Genomic DNA, 21,892 nt, shown 5'->3' on the forward strand with positions numbered 1-21,892 from the left:
GAGTTAACCGCCAACTAGGAGTGAGTCTGGGAGCAGAGGGGATAAAACTCAATGTGTGACATCCTGCAAAGACTTTGAATCTGAAAGAAGTTTAGCTGGAAACTGCCACACCACTATATATAGAATACACCATGTTTGTAATTTGGTTGTACAAAGCTTCCTATGATTCAAGCTGCATCACACACTGTTAGGTTTTAGTTTGTCTTCTTCTGAGCTCTTTAACCACAGCGAGGATGGTTAAACAGCTTCAGACTGCTGTGATGCTTTTGCTTTGTTCAAAAAAATGTTGTGTTATGAGTTTTTCAAGGCCACAGGAATGACGCAGTGTAAAACTGAGAGGTAATATTTAAGCTACTAACTGCATTTACGACTGCTGACACTGTAATGAGAAAAAAGTATAAAGACAGAGGAGGAGCGATGAGCGGAGATGACATTCCAAAGCACAATAAAACAGATGGAAAACTGAAGTCTGCACGGAAACAAAGCCAAGATTAACACACCAGCAAGACATCCGTTTCTGCAGAAGGCAGAGCCATCAGGTTCACAAAACCTTGGGAAGAACAGAGAGTTCAGGGACATTTCACCGTGTGTAAAAAGGAAATTAAGAAATGTTGTTTAGGGTTATATCAACCGTACATTTGGTGCTGTGGGTCATTTCTTGTGTCTCAACCCTGGACGAGGAACCTTTCTTGACCAAAGCTAAGGAGCTGATGTCTAAGACGCCGCTCATCGATGGGTAAGTAGAAATATCTTTTCTAAAAAGGCACGTGTGTGCAGGAGGATGTTGTAAATGTCTGCTGTTTCCATATGAGACCAACACATGAAGTTGTTATGTCAAAACAAAAGCTCCCATCAGCGTTCAAATGGGTTTAAGACGTGACAAAAGGCTCTGAGTGTGTGACTATTACTTTCAGCCATAACGACCTGCCTTGGCAACTTCGAAAGCAATTCAACAATGAGCTCAACGAGGTTGATCTTCACAAACTGAACACGACACACACCAACATCGATAAGATCAAGAGAGGACTGCTGGGAGCGCAGGTACATGAGGGAGAGAAGCTGTGTTAGTGAATGTGCTGATATGACTTTGAGAGCACCACAGACCGATGAAGCGAATAGGTTGTAAATAACATCTCTGGAAACACGCTCTAAATAACATGCAAAAAAGACAGTATGTAATGTTTAAGTATATGTTGTGGTGTTTCTGCTTCTTCATAAAGGTTAAGAATACAATTTTTTACGCAGCCATTGTGAGACTCTGTGACCCAGACATCAGGACATTTCATCAATATAAACTTAATGACGAGCGGTGCTGATAATTAACCCTTGAATTCCTCTTTCAGTTCTGGGCAGCCTTTGTTCACTGTGACACTCAGTACAAGGACGCTGTAAGACAAACACTGGAACAGATAGATGTGATTCACAGGATGTGTCAAAAATACCCAGACACATTCATGTTTGCCACCAGTAGCCAAGGTGAGGCCTTCAGCCACTCTAGCACTCTGAGAGACATTTAAAGCCTCAGTGCCACATCTACTGTGATCAAACCTGCCTCTGCTTTCTGGCCAAGTCACCCGTTATCTGTCATGTCTGCACTGCACAGACATCACGGAGGCCTTCCGAATGAAAAAGACAGCCAGTCTGATCGGGGTGGAGGGGGGTCACTCCATCGACAGCAGCCTGGGCACTCTGCGCACCATGTACCACCTGGGGGTCCGCTACCTCACACTCACACACTCCTGCAACACACCCTGGTAAGAGCCAGCAGCACTCGAATGTGCACACACAACTTTTGAGTTGTCAAACCTAAAAAAATATTCAGTTTGCTGTTGCTTAAGATCAGGAAATCCAGAAAAAACCCCCATTGTGAGTAGCTGAGGTTTTTCTTGTTGTGGAAACTCGTCTATGCCAGTTTGGAAGTGGCAATTCTCTGAAGAATCTTAAACATAGTGTGACACGTGCACAACCAAATGGATATTAGTAACTGCTCTAACACAATGTGTAATCTAGAAATCTGTGTAAAATAAAAACAGCAAATTATTGCAAGCTTAAACTTAAACGTTATTTAAGCTAGACTTTCTCAGAATTGACTATTTGGTTCCCAATTGCAACAAAATTGAGACTTTATCTCCTAATTTTTTAATTATTCAGATTTACAATGAATACTCAACAATCAATTCTACAATAACAAACTTTCTATTTTAGCACTTGTGTAAGTGTTGTTGTTAATGTAATGCAAACTAAATTCTACCTACATATTTTCTCGAAGTTAAATAACTTTTTTTTAATGGAAAAAATGTTTAAGACTTATGTCCTAGAAACAAGGTTTTTTTTTTTACATATCTTGTTTGCTGTGTAGAAGTCTGTCTAGGTTGTTCTGTGTAGAGTACGGGGATTTCTCTCAGGGGGTTGGTACATATCAGATTCTCTTGAAGGCTGCAGACGGCAGTGAACACTTAAAGAGAGTTAAGTTACAGTAACTGTAGATGGCTGAGATCCTTCTATAACTGTCTGTGTATTCACCTCCATATTGTTTACTTGTTTTATCTGAATGTCTTTAAAATTTGCAGTTGATGGATCCTACCAATCATAAGTTTGGATCTGCATAGAAATTACCACATTTTTGAAGAAAAAGCAGGTTTTTCAACATCTAATTGATCAGAAATAGACAATAAAAGTAGAGACAGTGTTGAAATTGAATAATGACAGTATCTGTTTTCGAAAGGAACATTTACAGAGACCTATCATCAGCAAACATTAGTACTGTCCTCCAGTAGCTTGTTGTGTTTGCTTATGTAAGTCTATTGATTAAAAGTGGCCATTAAAAAACTCTTTTACAATGATGGTTAAACAGCTGAAGATGTATATTTTCATGAAAAACATGATGTGCTGTTATTTCCTATCAGGGTAGATAACTGGCTTGTTGACACTGGATCAGAGCCACCTCAACACAATGGCCTGTCTTCATTTGGCAAGGTCAGTGTACAAGCACAGGTTGGAAAATTATGCTAGTCAAGTGTAATGCGTTGCATATTGGTGTATAAAACATTTATACCTTCATATTTATACTGTGCTTATCCTAAACAAGTACTCACATCAACTATTTCTTTGTTTAAGAAGTCTTATGTGGACTTGAATTGAATTCTTGGCAACAAAAACTATTTAAATTGATCAAAAAATAATCCCAGTGGTTTCCTACAACAGCAAGTAATTCTGGAGATGAACCGTTTGGGGATGATGATCGACCTGGCTCATGTATCTGTAGCAGTGATGAACCAGGTGCTGGACCTGTCCAAAGCTCCCGTCATCTTCAGCCACTCCTCCGCCTACAGCATCTGTCCAAGCAAGAGGAACGTCCCAGACGATGTCCTGCTGAGAGTTGTGAGTATGTTTGTTGTTGTTGTATGTGAGCGTGTGTTTGTGTGGAGTTTAAGACGACAAGTGGTGCAACCATTTTTGTGTTAGTCTGGCTGCATGCTTGGTGTCACTGACCTCCTGGAAAATAAATCTCCTCCAGAGTTACAGTTCTTATGCTGAATGCATCAGGTTTTCCTCCAGCATGTCCCCATACTTAGCTGTGTTAATTTTACCATTACCATGTAAGACTTGCAGAGCCTGCTACAGAGAAGCCTCCTCACAGTAGGATGCTGTCACCACCCTGCTTCACAACAGGTAGTGTGTTTGTCATGGTGTGTAGAGTTTGGTTCATGCCAGACGTAGCATCTATGTGGATGTTCAGACCAGAACCTTCTTCTAGTTGACTTCAGAGACTCCCACATGCTTTTTGCCAAACTGAGATTTAATATAATCTTTATCAGCAGCTTTCTTTATGCCACTCTCCCACAAACCTTTAACTGGTGAAGAATCAGACGGGACATTCAGTGACAATGAAAATGTTCTTATATGCATACCCTGATTTTACATAACTTTTTCTAACCGGAGTTGTTTTATATGTCACACGGCTCTATTGATGATGTAGATGATTCACTTTAACAGTTATGTATTTTTTATTTTATAGTTAAACAATCATTCAATCTTCCAAGTCAATTAAATGAATTGTCTTTAGTGATTGAATTTATGGTCACTGTAAATCTCAAGGGTTGTAAAATAATTTATGAGGGAAGATAAAAGTTCTGCAACACAAATCTATTTATTTATTTTTTTCTTTGTGAAAGATTAGAAGAGAGTTTCTCTTTGGGCGTCAGTGTTATTTAAATGAAAGCGTCCGACAGGTTAACTTGGAGCCGCTGTCAAAACTCAACAGTGTTTTTACCTAAGGGTTCAGAAAGGTTGGGAACCACTGGTTTAATTAAAAACGATGTATTTTATACGTTTATCACATAAATCACACCTATGTTTTATCACTTATACTGTAAGTTTATCAGGTGAAACGAAGGTGAGACCTGCTGACAATAGCAGTCACATATGTACAGTGGAAAAGTATATTTATTTCTGAAAAGTAGTGTGTGTGTGTGTGTATAGTAGCTAACTAACGCATGTACATGGTCGTTATGGGACCAAAAAGTTGGATGTACTTACAAACCCACACATTGTGTCCAGTTGAACAGTTTCATGGATGATGGCAGTCCTCTAGTTAAACCCAATAAAACCAGGTTTTATTGTGCAACACTGTAAAATAAACGTATAAATCTCACTGAGTTATGACCACAGGATGGGCACTGTGACCGATAAAAAAACAGAGGTCACTACCCTCATGCACTTTGATTATATCATGACTTCAGAGTTCATCTATGTTTCTGAGGTCACTTTCAGTCGCTGTAGAGAGTCTGCAAAGCAGAAACTACACAACATGTTGTTCCATGATATACTGTAGGTCTGAGTTTCTAGGTTAGTACTATAGGTTTTTCAGGTTTTTGCTGTGATCAAACATCTCGTCTCTCTCCAGAACAAAACTGGAGGAATCGTCATGGTGAACTTCTACAATGACTATGTGACCTGCAGTAAGACCGCCAAGCTCTCAGATGTAGCTGGTAAATCACTGTTATGACCATGACAACTACTGTGAATGTAGTTAAATATTAACATTATTACTTCTTCTTTTCTGTCAGTTCAGTTTATTGTCATGTTTACGGCTTTCATTGTAGATCACTTTGATTATATAAAGAAAGTGGCCGGGGCGGGTAGCGTCGGTTTTGGTGGAGATTATGATGGAGTAACCAGGTGAGTAGAAATGTGAGTATTAACTTAAAGACAAAATATATATAATGTAAATTAAATATAACTGACGAACGCAATTCTATATTAACTATTTAGTGTGTGTTTATATATTTATTTATGTTGGAACAAAAAAAGCCTGATATGTAACTGATGATGATCGTCTCAGAGTACCAGAGGGTTTGGAGGATGTGTCCAAGGTGCCCAGCCTTGTGGCTGAACTGTTGAGGAGAGGATGGACTGAAGAGGAAGTCAACGCTGCTCTTGGAAATAACCTGCTCCGGGTCATGAGGGAGGTTGAGAAGGTAAAAGAATGAACACTCACACAGACACACACACATAATTTGACCAAGGGGAACCCCACTGAGTTTCCAGATTCAGACTAGTTTAACTGTACTACTCAGCCTCTGAAAACAGCTGTTATGAGACCTGTGAAGAAGTTTGAGCTACATGCTAGAAATATAAGGATAGAAAGATGTGTGTTTAATAGGCATAGAGTATAATCAGATTTCTACTGAAACAGCCATTAGTACATTTAGATTTATTTAGTTTGAACGACTCTAATAAAGTTAATCTTAGGCATTTGATTTTCATGCACTTCTGAATTAAAAGCCAGCTGCTCTGACAGTGCTTTTCTGTCTTTATGCTTTAGGTTCGAGACAGTCTGAATGGCACAAATCCCGATGATCTTCCTATTCCATATGACGAGGTGAAGAGCTCATGTAGGACGAGTTACGGTTACACCAGTGCTGGAGTCCTTCCTTCACTTAGCACACTGGCCCTTTTGCTCACGTTGGTTTTACAGGCTTGTATCACATTATCAGTTTTATAGGGGTTAAACTGTATTTAAGATTCCTGGTAACTGTGTTGAATAGTACACTTACTAAAGGTGAATAAATAAAGACAGGTACACAACTAGTATCATGTCAGACCACATTTATTTAAACCCAGTCAGCAATAACCACTGTTATTTTCCCACTGTGAAACTGAAAAAGGATGCTGTGGGTGTATTTAAGTATTTGACAACCAGGACGTAAGTCACGCAAGCATAATTGGAATGCACATTCACAATTATTCCTCTATTCCTCAGCATCAACAGCAACATGCCCTCATTACTAAGAGAAGAGCTCCATCTAGTGTACGGAGAGGGTAATGGCCCTGAGTAACTCTTGTATTTCTTAAAGCTCCAGTTTTGTTGAGCTGCAACAAAACTGGAGCTTTATAACAGGATAAGATTTGATTTGGTTTTGTAAACTGATGTCCAACGTAAAACAAGTCAGTATTTGTTACTTTCTATGGTTTTCACCAAACGATTATTGACCTTTTTATATATAAAAAAAAAAAAAGTCATGGTAATACAACTTTCTGTACCTCCAGTTAACACAAAAGCAGCTTTGTTTGTCTCTGAAGGGTAAAATGATAAATTCTTACTTGCTAATGCACAATCTACAACACAAAAGCCTCTCCTGAGGGTTAATCAAGTATGTTTTACATCAAACCCACACAAAAGTCTGCCTTTAAGCTTCCCACATCCTTTTCATAACCGTGTATCAATTACATTAAAATGAGCTGTAAAGGCGTTACAAACAAAATGTCCTCAGGGTTTAGAATTAAATATAGAACAACAAACTAACTCGTGGTTTATCAGAGGTTTAAAGCAGCCATTGTGAACTCAGTTAAATTTGGTCCAATACGTTTTGAAGCACTGAAATCAGTGTTTTAATGCATCACTTCATTGATTACCAAGGACTGTAAGGCCGAGAGGAGATTCACTTTTTGTCTGGCCGCTACCGTGCTTAGCACTTTGTGCAAATTCAGCGAATCAGTTTGAAGTGAAAGTGAAATCTACATTAAAAAAAAAAAAAAAATGTAGATTTCACTTATATTTGATGGCACCTTTTTTTTTTTTTTTTTAATAATACTTGGTAACATGATTTCGAAACTCGACCACAGACAGAATTCACTATCGCCCGCTGTTTATCTGGTGTTAATTTTCCATGCATATTTGATTTAACAAGGCTCGTTAGTGGGAAGCATTAAATATATTAGACTGTCATCATATTCTGTGACAAGTGCATCATCTGGCGCCCTTGTGTGCATTTCATAAGTAGAACAACACAATAACACCACGACATGCGGATCCGAGCTTCGCGGGCTCCTGTCAGCACCGAGACGCTGCCGGCGAATCAGATACAGAGGCTTCATGTAAAGTGCACGAGTTACGAATAAATGGACAAACGGCTGCAGCTCACATGATCAACAGCAGCTGCGCGGTTGACTGAGCTGCTTGGGTGAATCTAGTATAATACGTTGGTTTGAATTTACCTCAGCTGGACTGACCAAAGTTAAAGAGAGGGATTCGACCATATAAAAACAACGCACATCCACATGCAACGTCACAGTTTGGAAGGGATTTTCCTTGTCCCTTCAGAGGGTTTGGACAAAAAAAACAAAAAAGAGTCTACCAGTGACTCAGACAACAAATCAAAGGATGACGGTAGACAGTCAGAGGTATGTGTAGAAAAAGAAGCCAAGTCTATACAGGAGCGGCGGATGTTAACTAACTTGAGATACAGTCGCTCTCTGTGTCTCACTCTCTTGTCCCTGTGCTTCGCTGTCTGACAGCAGAGGGGAATCTGCTGGCTCACTGATCTTATAAGGCAAATTATCTTTAGTCAACATCTTCCGTGTGGCAGAGACCAAGCGGGAATAGTTGTCGGGGTTGTACTCCGACGACGGGGGCCGGGTGCACAACAAAGGAAGGTTGTCCCTGGCAGGCCGGGACAAGAAGAGAGGTGGTCGTCGCTGGCTCTCCCCGTCCTTCAGGGAGTCTGGAAGTTGTTTGCGTTTGCTTTCAGGTAGCAGCATTATGCAGAGAATGGAGAGGACGGCAAAAGAGGCAAAGACGACATGGTGGAGGAAGTAGCCACCGTTATTCTGGAGCTCCATCAGGGAGGAAGCAGCCATGCCGATGCAACCTGCTGCCAGCACCAGGCCAAGGCAACCACCTCTGAGAGAGAGGAAAGAAAAGTTGTCAGAAGAAAATAAGGTGAATCTCTGACACTTCATATGATCTTTAAACTACTCATAGAAATGATTGGTCTTTTGCTACATCTCTCTAAATAAATCACAAATATATGCTTTACTCTTTTTTAAAATCACTTTTAGCAAATCCTACATTTGTAGGAGCCTATTTTAGCTTTTCATGGATTAAAAGACAGCACTGAACACACATTTTGGGCACTTGATGTTTAGACTCTGATTCATCACACGCTCTTGAAGCCATTTTACCTTCTGCCTTCATCAGTTCTGGTCAAGACGGCGGACACTTACCGAACTACAGTTGGCATCACTTCAGAAGCGAAGAACACACTGAGCATGGCGAGAGCTTGAGAGAAGAGCAGACCCACGACAGAGAGCACCAACACCAGGCCTCCCTGCAGGTCTGACACACACAAAGGACAAACAATAAAACAAAAGCAGAACGTCCAACTGCAGTATCAACATATGGTATTTATACCGCTGACCTGCTAATGTCATGTGATATATCAGGGAGCTCAAATGGATTACAAACATGAGGCGAGTCAATATTGAGCCCAGACCTCAAAAAAGATCCTCTCCTATATCTGAGCCTACAAATGACCTGTCCTTCTTTTGAGTTCCTTTTCAATCATGCTTGGTTATTCTAGTAATAGTAGTAGTAATATCCCATTAACTTTAAATGAATCAGCAGTAACTAAACAAAAAAGAAGAAAGGATAATGACCCTGATTCACTTATGTAACTGAAGTAAAATAATTTTCTAAACAAAAGATGTGGATGTAACGTACACTGAGTGAGGGCCAGCAGCAGCAGCGACGACAGTCCCGTGATGATTGCTGAGAGCAGAAGCATCCCACGGCGACCAAAGTGGTTGACAGACAAACAGATGAAAATGCAGCCCAGCGCCCCAGTTATCACCCGGACAAAGTAGCTGAAGTAGAGGTTGGTGGAAAAACTGTGCAGGTTTCTGGTGAAACAGTACTGGATGCCTGTTCCAATGAACCTGGAGGGACATGAGAAGAGAGAGATTACACTCAAACAAGCCATAGTTGCTGAAGCCTTAAATATTATTTATAATCAGCTCACTGACTTCTACATCTTTATTTTTTTTAATTTTGATTCACACAGAATAAAAACTCACAGGGTGAAGCTCAGTATGAGGCAGTTCTTCCAGATAACACGGGTCCGACGCAGCTCCAGGAATGTATAGTACCTCGGCTGACAGTCATCACCATATGTTGAATCTATCTCTATACACAGAAAAGGAGGATCCTCATTAGCACCTCTGTAATTTACAATTACTGAATATATGGAATCCTTCAATAGCAGCAGTAAGCATTGCTTTCATATGTCCGAGGGCATTTTGCTTTTAAGCTCACTACGGAAAACGGTTTGGTCAGTTTGGGATCAAAACATGTTCCAGATAATATTTTATCCAGATAAAATTGTTTCTCCAATATTAATTAAATGTGTGTTTTTATGAAAGAATACATCTGAAAGTCAATGCTGTAGAGAGTTTCTGTCTGTGTACCTGACAGCAGGGTTTCCCCAGGATACATTTCATCTTGCAGACAAACACCGTTCCTAATGGAGAATTCCTGGAGGCTCCTCTTCACCTGAGGAATCTGATCTGTGGCGAGCAGCCAGCGAGGGGACTCAGGAAACACTGAGGCGCAGCTGAGGAAAACAACTCTTATCATATCTCAGAGAAATAAAAAAGATCAAACATTCCCTGACAAGAATCAATAAAGGTGTCACTCCAACATTATGCATTATTGTTTTATTTTACATGTAGAAGACATCAGATCCCCGTGTCTTATTGAACTTGTCCAGATATCTAACATCATTAACAGAGATCACTCAGAATACACACGACTCCAGAGCTCAAGCTACACCTTAATACTGGAATGAATTTGCAAAAAAAAAAAAAAAGTCCTAAGTAATGAGGAATTTTCCAAGATTTTATTTATCTAAACGTGTGGTTACACGAGGATTCAGGTGTGACTGTGAGCTTGTGTGAACACGAGCAACTCCGAACTGGAGACGCACAAAACATCCCCTAACAACATCACAACGCAGGACTACAACACTCTAGAATAATAAACGTTGCTTAATGCTTCATCGAACACTTATTCACCCCAAATATTAACCACAGGACTCACCACCAGTAGGAAAGCAGCAGGAGCAGAGGCAAAGTGGTCACGGCCTGGAGAATGGGCCAATAGCGGCACAGAGCAGCAAAGCCCGGCAACAGCAGCTCTGCGAACAAGCCGAAGAAGCCGCTGACCATGGCGGCCATGAGACGATGGGGAGGGTCACACAACTCCAACCCTGAGAGAACAGAGGAAGCAAAACTAAAACATTTTTCCAAAAGCACTCAGTTTACTGTCAGGACCTGAGGCTCTACACACAAAGCTTCCTGGTTGTTTTAACTAGAGAATTGTTTTGTGGAAAAACTATTGTTTTTTGGTGCTGTAACGCCATCTGTGAAGCCAAATTCACTGACATTTGAGGAATATACTGCAGCAGCTGTAAAAATAATAATGTAATAATAATAATAACCACCAGTACAAGAAGAGAAACATTCAGCTGAAAAACGATCTACAATCTAAATCCTGTAACTTGTACTCTAAGTCTGTTTCCTTGTTTAAAGCAGAAATCTTAATACCATATAAAAAAACAAACATAAATCAAGGTTCAACAGGTTAGATGAAGCCTCTAGGAGATAAAACACCGTCAACCTCCGATAGTGACGTCAACTTGTTTGAGAGCGTGTCAGGCTGTGGAAGTCTCTTCTGAACTTTAACCTCCTTCCCCCACAGCTCTGATTCTCTTTCTCTTTCTCTCCTTGTTGCAGAGGGTGGAGAAGGAAAAAGAGGAGCTCACTTCCTCGCCTTCAGTTCTGTCCAACTATTGTTTTCTCTCTCTCTCCGAGGAGCAGCACTGGCAGGACATCACTGAGAAACATCTCTCTCAGGCCTTCACCTCGCCCCCACCCACAACATCAACTAACAAAGTGAAAAGACGAAAATGTCTGGACTCAATTTAACCCTAACTTCGCAGGAATGTGGGAGTACGTTCATACAGCATTTCACAAATAACAAGTGTGTGTGTGGATTTAAAGTGGGAGCACTTCACCACTCCACTGCCTAGTACCATCTCCTCCCACACAGAAATGCTTAATCCTACTACAAACAGGATGGAAGATGCCAGAGGATGGTGGAAAGGTACTGTTGTTAATTATGTCAAGACATTTATCACCAACAGACATTTTCCGATCAAGTTATTATGTAGTAAAAATGGGTGTTAGCTTCCCCGATGATGGTTTTTACAGTCGCCACCACATATGCGATAGTCCCCAAATCCACTCTATATATGATCTCACTGATGAATCCTCAAGAAATTAAACCCAGAAATTGTAATGTTGTTAGTCACTGGACAAATATGAGACGTGGGCACTCATTTAAAGGCCAGGAGCTAAGTTACGTATTACAAATACTTAGAAGACCTCACGTGAAGAAGAGATGTGATTACAGATAATCTCTTCCACATTATGTTGATTTTAAAAAAGGTGTTGAATAGTCTTTAAACTGATGCTGAACCCTCCCAACCAACTTCCATCCACACAGACTGTTAAATGTGTTTGTTGAAGCTAAACATCATTAATCTAACAAGAAAGAAAACAGAAGAAAACATGAATCCTCTGTACTGTGTGATATCACAGAACCTGTTACAGTCTTAAAGTCTTCTATAACCTGGAAACTATGGGTCTTATTTAGTTGCCACAAGTGGTATATGCACAAAAAATATTTTCAATCATCTTTAAATGATCTTGTTTTGTTCTTGACATGTTTATGCAGGAAATGCAAACAACTAGAGATGCTGGAACAAAGACAGGCAGGATTTGTAATTTGCTTCTGTAACAACACAAGGGGAATTTCCTAATCTTGAACTGATGAGATCAGCAGTTAGCTAGATGTGTTACTAGACATTTTTATTCAGTATTCATCTCACCATTTTGTTTTGTTTTAGTCCAATAAAGCACTAAAACAGACTTTGGGTACTGGACAAGAAATGCTGCACAGGACAATATGTGTATCATCACCATCACTGGGTCAAACACACTGGCTGCAGCAACATTACTTTACACAGTGCTGACATGTAAGGTTAATGAAACTGACATTACCAGCAGTGTTTCTTGGACTGTGGACAGCTGGAAAAACAGTGTTTACACATCTCTAATCTCCTGTTCGCCTCATTCTGCTTATCATTTAGCATGTGTGTGTCTGTTTGGCTGCTCCAAACTTTATCTACAGCAAATTCTACGAGATTTCATAAAAAGAAAAAAAAAAAGAAAAGTCATCTTCATAAACACAGTGCCAACAACTGTTGACTAAGTAGAGAGCAAGAATGCAAAAGTGGCCTTTAAAATAAACAGAGAAGTGAGCTGCGAGTGAGTGTGAAGAAGCACAGGTTGTTCTTTTCCCAATCAGCCAGAGAAATCCTTCATTACTACTGCAGGAAGCTTCAACACAACACAGAGGAAAACTGTTCGATGTGTTTTCAGAATACTTACTGGCAATGTACGAAGACATGAACACTCCAGCGAGCATGGCGCCCTGAGAGAGACGCAGCAGCAGAAACACCACAGCACTGTTGGACAAACACACCGCCACCCCCAGCACACTGGACAGGCTGATGGAGAGGAGGAAACCTCGCCGCCGACCCAACCTAAAAACAATATAATAATATATGGCACCTCTAATTGAATTAAATATCCAATACAGCAGTTCAGCATGTCATCAAACTTATTGGTTTATAATGTCAAATTTCATATTACTTTCCCCGTGTAATTTCATTTTATTGATTTTCTATAACCTTTCAGCCAATCACGTCTCAGGTCTTTTAAATTTAACAATGTCAAAGTCATTCTGATTCAGCTAACTATGGCTTTAAATACACACAGTACATATCTCCTGCTGCTTTCCATACGATCTGGTTAACCAGGTGGAGTTGTGTTTGCTTCATTACTCAGCATCAAAGAGAAAAGAAAGGCAGCAGATAACATTAGCTGGTTGATTTAGAGTTACATCTGCAGATGTTACTCTGAGAAAGATCCACAACTCTGTGAAGAGCAAAGGTCAAGCCAACAAGAGTGAACACTGGCGACATGGACACTTCAGTTTGATACTAATGTTCTGAACACCACAAATAGTGGTCATGATTGTTACTTACCAGTCGCACAATGTACCAAGGAAGATGTATCCCAGAATCCATCCCATCATGAAGCAGATGTGTTGCAAAGGGATTTTCCAGTAATCACTGCAAACCAGGTTCCACTGCGAAGAGAGACACAGATGTCCACTGACATATTCTCAAACCAAAAGAAACGGTTTGATTTTTCAAAAAGGTTTAGAAGGGTCACACACATTCACATCTGAAAGAACATGCAAAGAGCCAAGACAGCCAAGTCTCCTCCCAGACTCGGATGTGGACAGTCTGTGGTGGCACTTGGTGACGTCCCATAGGTGTTTATTTGGATTTAGGTCAGAAAAGTTTCTGGACTCTTTCGTGTAGGTCACATTTGAACCTGCTGTCACTGGAAGAGAACAGGGTGCCAAAGGTGGACCTGTCAGTTCTGGTGTTCTTTGGTGAATGGACAGTGCTGGGCTATCAGCACAGGTCATTTTAGAGGACATCAGGTCCTCATGACACCCTCAGGGATACAGAAACGTGCACACCAGTAACCTGCTGGAGGTGGTTGCAGATCTCCTCCAGTTCTCCCTTATATCAAGAACAAGATGCAGGTCCCGATGTTCTGTATGTGGGAATGTATGTTCCATATTGGAGTAACTGGATTAGCTGTGCAACCTCATTGGGCTGCAGGTCCTGCCTCGTGCTCCAAGCAAAGCAAGGAAAACACAAAACTCCAGAAAAATATGTCAGGAAAGAGGTAAGAGGGGAAATTTGTATGATGCTACCGGATGAAAAACCATTCCCTTCGCTGCACCTGTTGTCACTTCCAACTGATTCACAATCACTTGTGCTTCCTAAATGGGCAGACGGATATGCCTGAACTGCTTTCCAACAGTTCATCTGATAGCAGTGTCCTGTTTCATTCATATTTCAAGTGTTTTCTTGTTAAGCAACATCAGCTGAAACCCGTGGCTAACGGGAATGTGTGAAATCAATCTAAAAATGTTGTAGTATGCTTCAGCAAATGATCTGCAGCAGTGTGCATGTGATTTGCGATATATTTATAACACACACTAAATAACTGTCTGTGGAAAAATCATAAATACGAGGATAATTCAATTTCTGCATGAAATATGACTTGTTGAATGAAAGACTCATTCTCACCAAGGTGCTGCATTAATCCTAATTTGACTACATAACATGCAGAGAATAGCAGGCTACCAGTCAAGTCACCAAACAGAGAGATCACTGTGAGGGAGGAGGAATGTAGATCATGTTGTTTCTAATTGAATTAAGATGTCTGCTGACAGTCTTATTACATTAGAACAAAGTGGAGCTCAAAGTAGAGCCAGCCTGCAGCTCTACGTACGTCTGGTTTGTACAAGTTGCTGTAACAAAGTCTCTTTACCCTCTCTTACCGCTCCCTCTGTCTCATCTTCTTCAATCTCTGTGTGAAGATGTGGGATCAGAGGATTTAAAATGAATCATAATATTCGATAAAGGTGATCCTTTATTGAACCCTCTCACACAGGAGTCTTAGGCTGTCTGAGGTCTTGTTTAACACGATGGTCAAGCTCTAGTTTGAAGCTGCTGTTGGATCAAATAGTTCATAGGTCATGTACCCAAAACTAAACAGTGCTGAAATCAACTGATTACAACAGGAAGCTATTTACCGACCAGAATCACAGCTCTGTGTTAGGACCCATCACACTTCAGGTTTTCCTCGGAGTCAGATAACAAAGTATGTTCAGCTGGTGCTAAATCATGCTGCATGGGGGAGGGAAAAAGTCTGAAGGGGTTAAAGAGGTTCAGAAGCAGTAGTGTATTTCTTCTAAGACAAAAATGTGTTTTGGCTTTTTAAGGAGAAAGCTACAAAACCTCTTTACCTAAACATTTGTGGCCTGTCGGCCTAGTTTTAGGTGGACCCCCCCCTCAGTGAGAGAGACCACACTAGTTGACTGTTCAGCTTAGTAAACTAGTGCAAGTCTTATCTGATACAAAATATTCTCAACTAGCAGTGAGTCAGAGTGGCGTGAAAATAGTTTGTAAACACCGTTATGTTTACAGTTTGTTTATCGCCTTCTCTCTTTGAGTGACTGATACAGATTTCCACCACCTGCTGGTATGGAAAGTTATTTTGTCTGTGCTGGTCTTTGCATTGTGTTTAATTGACTCTTTTTTTGGCCCAGATGGAGACAGATGAGGCAACAGTCAGCCTTAGTCACCTGTAGTTCTTTGATGTCGGTCTGGCCTTAGGGTACTTATAACTCTAAGTGAAACTCTTCTTCAGTAGTTGTATGATCCTAAGCTCCAGTTAATCAAGTGATCAAAAATCCATTACAACACAGTAAACAGCAACATTGGAAAGGAAATTTCCACAGCTGGTAAATCTGCCGTGACTAGGAGAGTACAAGGACGTCAACAATAACCAACAGCTCTGTCGCACAAAAACAAACAAACTATTATTGTGATTCAGTTCTTTTGCTCATCCCAGGTCTGAAAATGTAATAAGCGCAAATGTTTTCCACTCATGGAATTTCCTTTATTCCTTTGTTCCAGTGAATGACGTCACAAGCGGAGGAAGCTGCTGCTGGAGAAGGTGTACATGGTCTCAGGAAGGAACATGGAGGCTCCGCATTTAGTCTCAGTGGAAGAGGCGGAAAAGGTCTCCTCTTTTCCAGTTCCTGTTTTCCTAGAGACCACCGTACACAGACAATAATCCAAAGACAAGGCGCAATTACCCATAATGACTTTGGTCTACTTGCCAGCCCCCACTGTCCACGGCAGCTCACTATACACTAGCTGAGAGACTTCATCAGATGCTGGTTTTGTACCAAAACGCGGCACAAATGTAATGCACATGTTTGTCCGAGGTCACTCACAGACTCGTTTGAAGTCGTTATCAATGTTTACAGACTGGGATGGATCTTTAAGTAGCACAAGTCCAGTGGAACACTTTATAGTATGCAGGAGACAATCAAAGAAGATCAATACTCATCTTTTAAATCTCTCATGAACTGAATTAAAGTAGTATACAGCAAACGCAAACCCCACCGTACTTGTTTTTCTCGTGTTCACACACTGTCCTCCAGAGTGAGGGCTTCACTTTATAAGCTGAATGTAGATAAATCTATTAGTAATGTAGACTATGTGATCATTTGTCCACTGCTTTATCTGTGACCTTAGAAATCAAGTGGCAGACATCAGATGAAACAGGAGCTGGGCAGCAACAAAGTTTTAACAGTTGAAACTGAGCAAATATTGACTGAATGCTGTTAACAGCCGACTTCATGACACACATGCTTCCAGCTGAGATAAACGGAGACTGGAACAAATCCAGTTCATCGCCACCATCTTGGAGCAAGGCCAGAAAGTTATGTACCCATTAATATTGACAGTTAGTAGGCTACTACCCAGCTCCAGTAATGTGGTAACCTTCAAAAAGTGGACAAAACCAACCATGTGATGTTGGTTTGAATCCAAAAAGTTAATTTAAACACAATCCAGGTTTATTTCAGCCTAAACATTTAGATAAACTAACTTCAGATTAGTTCCATCTCTGGCTCTGACTGAACCTGAGTGATGACCAGTGACCAGCAGGCTTCACAGCCTCTTACCTCAGTGACAAAGTTGCTGTGGAGCCCCGCAACATGGGAGTACTCCCACCCCTGGGTGCACGCCACCTTCTCCCTGGGCACATGTTCGGTGAAGTCCGAGCTGTTCGGTGGGTACTTGAAGAGTTCACAGTGGCTCAGACCGGTGCCGTTCACCCAGGGGATGACTAGGCTGAGGTAGTCCTGTTTGGACAAGTTGCTGAGGAGGAAAGCGGAGGGCAGGAGCTGTGGATCGGGTTTGCAGTGATACGAGTCCGGGATCAGAGTATAAAAAACGTCGCTCAGTAGATTCAGCATGACCGCAAAGTTGGGGAACCAGCTGAACACGACCACGACTCGGTTATAGTGTCCATAGCCGCCGGTGTGAGGGAAAATCTTGGTCTCATAATCCATTTGAAGACGAGCGTTTGTGAAGCATATGTTCTCCCGGCTATGGCGCAGTGAGTGCGCGCACTCGACTGACGCGCGACGCAGCAGCGGCAGGTAAACGCGCAAAGAGAGGAGGAGGAGGAGGAGGAGGAGGGCGGGGGCTCGAGCATCACACAGCACGGGGTTTGGGCATCGACCTATGACATATCATCAGCTGCTTGAGCCGCCAGTGGTGGGTAAGATAAAGTTACCACAGTCATGTCACCAATCATCGTGTCCATATGGGCACATGCAGATAAGATGAGGGGATCATAGCTGGACTTGATATGAAGTCTGTTTTCACTTTTACTTCAGTGGTAGGTTGATAATAATCACAAATGACATTTTTAATCATGTGATTTTAGATATCAGTCTATTTAAATTCTCCTGCTTTAATTCAAATCTAAAATCCCAATGATTTATTAGATGGACTTACTACATGATAATCTACAGATAAATTACACCTTATAACCTTACAACTTATAATACAACTATAGATAAACTACACATGATAACAGCGTCCTCTGCAGGACACCAGATTGTTTTTTCTTTTTAATTAAAATTTTAAATTATCCACAGACAATAAGCATAGGCTACAAGAAAACGTCTTTTAGGAGAATATGTAGCATCCGGTATCTAGTTGATGACTCATAACACAAACTGCCACAAGGTGTTTTCTACACCTTGTGGCAGCACAGTTTCCTGTTTGTTAAAAGTTGAAGCCATAAGTAAGGTTGGTAAAATGAAGCCATCTGTAAGGTGACACTCTGTTAGGTGTGTGAACACATAACAGATATTAACAAGGTTGTTATTGTTAAAAAAATTATCTATTATCCTATTACGACATGCAGAGATGTGTAAAATACACAAACTCAAAACTCAAGTACCCTAAAATACAGAATTTGACTAATTGTACTTAGTTATTTACCACCTCTGATGACAGTAACAGTTATTATGATCTATTTCATTTTCACATTCATTTCACTTTCATTTCACTTTCAGGAACTCCCTGCAGAATATAGATTTACCACTTGTGACAGCCATTTCAGAGAAGGCATTTGAAACATTCGTGACTCTTTTCATGACCACTCTTATATTTCTAACACTAAATATAGTTAACTCATCCTGCTATAAATAGAAATGTGTCTCTTAGGATCAAGTACTCTCGATTGACTGTCCAGCATTTTGAACTGCTTTTACCTGTAGTAAAAATCAGATAATGAGCTGTATATGTGTCAATATAATGTTTGCTGCATGAACTTTACTGATCATGATGCAGGAAACACAAAACCAAGAAGCCGAGTAATATTTCAAAATTTTATTAACGAACATAATCTCTGAGGAACAACAGCAGTTCTCGCGCTCTCTGTACATGCAACTGTAGAAAATAACAATTTAGAATTTTTACTTTTCAGTTTTAGTCTTTTTTTCCCCCGTCCATCCTCATTTTCAGTTTCTCTTTTTTTTTCTTCCTTTTTTTAACTTTTGTTTTTTTTGCAGGAAATCAACAACAGCTAGAGGTGAAAGTACTGGATTTCTGTTACAGCACTGACGATAGCATCAACAACCCCCCCCCACCCTCGCTCATAGATCCCCACCCCCCCCACCCCCCCCGTAGCTGCTCCAACAATATGTACACAAATAAACTACATTGTACAAATAAAAAAATGTTACATTGTTACATCATAATCACCTGCAGCGAGCGCACACAGCTCGTTGCTGTTAGAACCCCACATTCTACGCAATTTTTCAGACTAGTACAAAGAGGAGGGTGCAAAACGTCCTGGGAGGTTTTATTTACAAAGCTATGTACATTATGTCTCTTTAACGCATTACAAGGAGGAAAATTTACACAGCGGAGACCAACTTCAACTCAAAACATACCACAGGTGTCAGAGAAAAACCAAAACAAAAAGGTAATAAATAGGTTATTTCGCTCCATTTAAAGAGTAGTTCTCCATGCTTTTTATTAATCACTTTCCATTCTAAAAAAAAAAAAAAAAAAAAAAAGGAACAAAGAAACAGCTACAGTCTGGGTTTTAATTAAAATATAAAACAAAACAAAAGAAAACTAGAAAAAAGGCTTGAAATCGTGATTCTATATATTGAAAAAATATCAATTATGTATATTTATGTTCAGTAAGAAATAGAAACAAATAACAAATCTAAAATAAACATTTTGAGTGAATGTGACAGAGTAGAGGTAATATGTTGCTGACTGAGGTGGTGTCAGGCTAGCATCTGTATCACCACGGCCAAGTGCTCTACTGTGCATCTGAGGGCTGACGTGTGTTTTTTGTCCGTTTGATCCAGAAATCGCTGTTTTGCTAGGTGAATTTTCACACCGGGGAATAGATGCAGGAGAGATGTGTTTAGTCTATTGCTTTGTGCAGCGGGCGTACTCCAGACTATTTGGGCACGGGTGGTTAGGGGTAAGTGGATCGCCTGTTACTTGTGTCAACCATCACCATTTCAAGCCTTTGTGGTTCAAATAAATCACTAATTACAGAAGTAAAAACAAAGGCAGGGCTTAAACCATTTAAAAAAAGGTGACACGTGAAATGGAAACACACTTGATGTCTTGTAAACAATAGTGATAGGGTGGTGTCGGTCAGGGCATAGTAACGGTATACATTCTGCTCGATAAGCAATGTGATTGACATGCCACTATTGTTTATGCTTTATACAGGAACAAAAACCCCTAAGATTAACACACCAACATTCAAAACTACTTACTCTGAGCTTAAAAACACACACACACATGCGCACACACACACACACACACACACACACAATGATTCTGTGAACAAAAGACACCCTTTAACCTCCATCCCAAAAACTGTACGAAACCAACAACTAAAAAAAAAAATAAAAACAAGATCAAGACAATTCAGGGTTTAAAAACCAAATTTCCGGGTATTTTAATCCAAACGTGTGTGTATATGTATACCAGCCAGAATGTGTGTACTGTATCTTTGAAAAATATCCAGGACTATACATCTAGCCACCTTGTCTGCACAGTGTAATAGCAACAACCATTGCACTTGACCAGACATACCATACACAGCTATGCTGACCGACAGTGTGTAAATAACTTAAAAGGTTCGGATACTATTGCCATCAGGATACATGAGCAGCTCTCACACCCAGACAGGCAGCCTGTGTGGTAGGTCAGGAAAGCATTTCCAAACCAAGACCCAGTAAAAATAGAGAATCAATATGAAGTGTTCACAAATTAACTTTCCAATGGGACTTTGAACTGAGAACAATTTAAAAACAAAAATCTGTCTATTCAGCTTTTCTTTCCCGTCTACTGTTCACGTCTCGGTTCGTTCAACGGCTGTAACTGCAACCGCCTCGCGCCTGTCTGCTTGGACCTGACACAAGAACTAGGATTGTGGCAAATGTCGCCACACAACGGAGTGTTTGAGGAAGTAACGTAACATTTAAAATCCCTGTCAACACCAGCTGAACATTGATTAAACTGCTAAAAATTAGAGGATTGATGACTGATGCTGAATTTTTTAAAGCCTTTTACTGACTATCACACACACTAAGTGTTGTATTGGAATTACTGGAGAACTGAACTCCCTATGAGCTGTAATAAAATTTTTATATATTTAAAAAGACGCATTTAAGTGAAAGGTCACAGGTCTCAAAGCCAAATAAAGGTTCTTGAACTTTCTGACACACTGAGCTGCAGTGCCATCCAGTGAGTAAGCTTGGAACAGCACCAAAAAAAACAAAAACAAAAAAAAAAGCCGCTCTCCACTATTAGACAAGCAGACAAGCAGACAGACGAACTGACTGAACAATGTTAAAAATGTGTATGGAATCAGACCTTTCAGATGCAATTGACGACGTGAAAGGCAGACAAGCTGGGAGAACAGAACATGTAATTAAGTGCTGACAGACCCAGGTCTCGTTGGTTTTACATAATGATTTTTTTTCAGTCCAATTTTTGTAAATTAAAAGAAAATTTGAAAACCACTGTACATTAACATGATGGTTTTGCTTGTGAATGACATCTCTCTAACGTTCACCCCACCCATATATATCTATATTACTTTGCCCAACAATGAGTACATTTTTTTTTTCCACTGAAAAAGGCATTTTCTTGGTTAGAAAATTTTTCAGATATAATTGTGTAGTAAAGCAATGAATAATAATCTTCTGTCTATTCCTTAAATAAATCCTCAACAACTATTCTGCTACATCTGAGGGACTATATGGTGTTTGACCTGTGGGAGGGGGGGGGCGCGGCTTTATCCACAAGAGTTTTCTGTCAACTATTTGTGTGTTGTGGTGACCCACGTCCAGGTGAGTTTTGTTACCTAAGCCTGTATCTAGAGATCGGATCATATAACTGTGCACTGGAGTCTTTCAAATAATGACAGAATCGTGTACACATTTTGGCCCATGGATATGAGGGGGGGAAAGTGCTGCCCAAAAGTGAAC

General features: G+C 40.4%; 2 protein-coding genes across 2 annotated transcripts; one reads left to right on the plus strand and one right to left on the minus strand.

Moving 5' to 3' along the window:
- The first annotated feature begins 461 nt into the window (after positions 1–461).
- On the plus strand, positions 462–6,528 carry dpep1 (dipeptidase 1). The gene is made up of 10 exons (XM_026378407.1): positions 462–736; positions 915–1,041; positions 1,344–1,476; positions 1,604–1,754; positions 2,907–2,976; positions 3,205–3,381; positions 4,907–4,991; positions 5,106–5,181; positions 5,345–5,480; positions 5,828–6,528. The coding sequence occupies exons 1-10, from the start codon at positions 609–611 to the stop codon at positions 6,005–6,007; spliced, it is 1,263 nt and encodes a 420-aa protein (XP_026234192.1). The 5' UTR covers positions 462–608; the 3' UTR covers positions 6,008–6,528.
- Positions 6,095–17,501, minus strand: slc22a31 (solute carrier family 22 member 31). Its single transcript, XM_026378406.1, has 9 exons — positions 17,030–17,501; positions 13,452–13,555; positions 12,793–12,947; positions 10,379–10,547; positions 9,748–9,893; positions 9,358–9,466; positions 9,005–9,219; positions 8,509–8,620; positions 6,095–8,185 (listed from the first exon to the last, which is right to left on the minus strand). Exons 1-9 carry the CDS (start codon positions 17,417–17,419, stop codon positions 7,732–7,734), a joined length of 1,854 nt encoding a protein of 617 aa, XP_026234191.1. The 5' UTR covers positions 17,420–17,501; the 3' UTR covers positions 6,095–7,731.
- Positions 17,502–21,892: the final 4,391 nt, after the last annotated feature.

This window comes from Anabas testudineus, chromosome 3 (assembly GCF_900324465.2).
Source record: "Anabas testudineus chromosome 3, fAnaTes1.2, whole genome shotgun sequence".
NCBI classification, from domain to species: Eukaryota; Metazoa; Chordata; class Actinopteri; order Anabantiformes; family Anabantidae; genus Anabas; species Anabas testudineus.

What these genes read in the sequence shown, in the direction of transcription:
- dpep1 (XM_026378407.1), top strand. Translation starts at nt 609, where the DNA reads ATGTTGTTTAGGGTTATATCAACCGTACATTTGGTGCTGTGGGTCATT. An exon ending in GTTTGCCACCAGTAGCCAAG is followed by an intron (nt 1,477 to 1,603) that starts GTGAGGCCTTCA and finishes TGCACTGCACAG; the next exon opens with ACATCACGGAGGCCTTCCGA. An exon ending in ACGATGTCCTGCTGAGAGTT is followed by an intron (nt 3,382 to 4,906) that starts GTGAGTATGTTT and finishes GTCTCTCTCCAG; the next exon opens with AACAAAACTGGAGGAATCGT.
- slc22a31 (XM_026378406.1), bottom strand. Translation starts at nt 17,419, where the DNA reads ATGGATTATGAGACCAAGATTTTCCCTCACACCGGCGGCTATGGACAC. An exon ending in CTGCTGCTTTCCTACTGGTG is followed by an intron (nt 9,894 to 10,378) that starts GTGAGTCCTGTG and finishes TGTTTTCCTCAG; the next exon opens with CTGCGCCTCAGTGTTTCCTG. An exon ending in TGGGGAAACCCTGCTGTCAG is followed by an intron (nt 9,467 to 9,747) that starts GTACACAGACAG and finishes TTCTGTGTATAG; the next exon opens with AGATAGATTCAACATATGGT.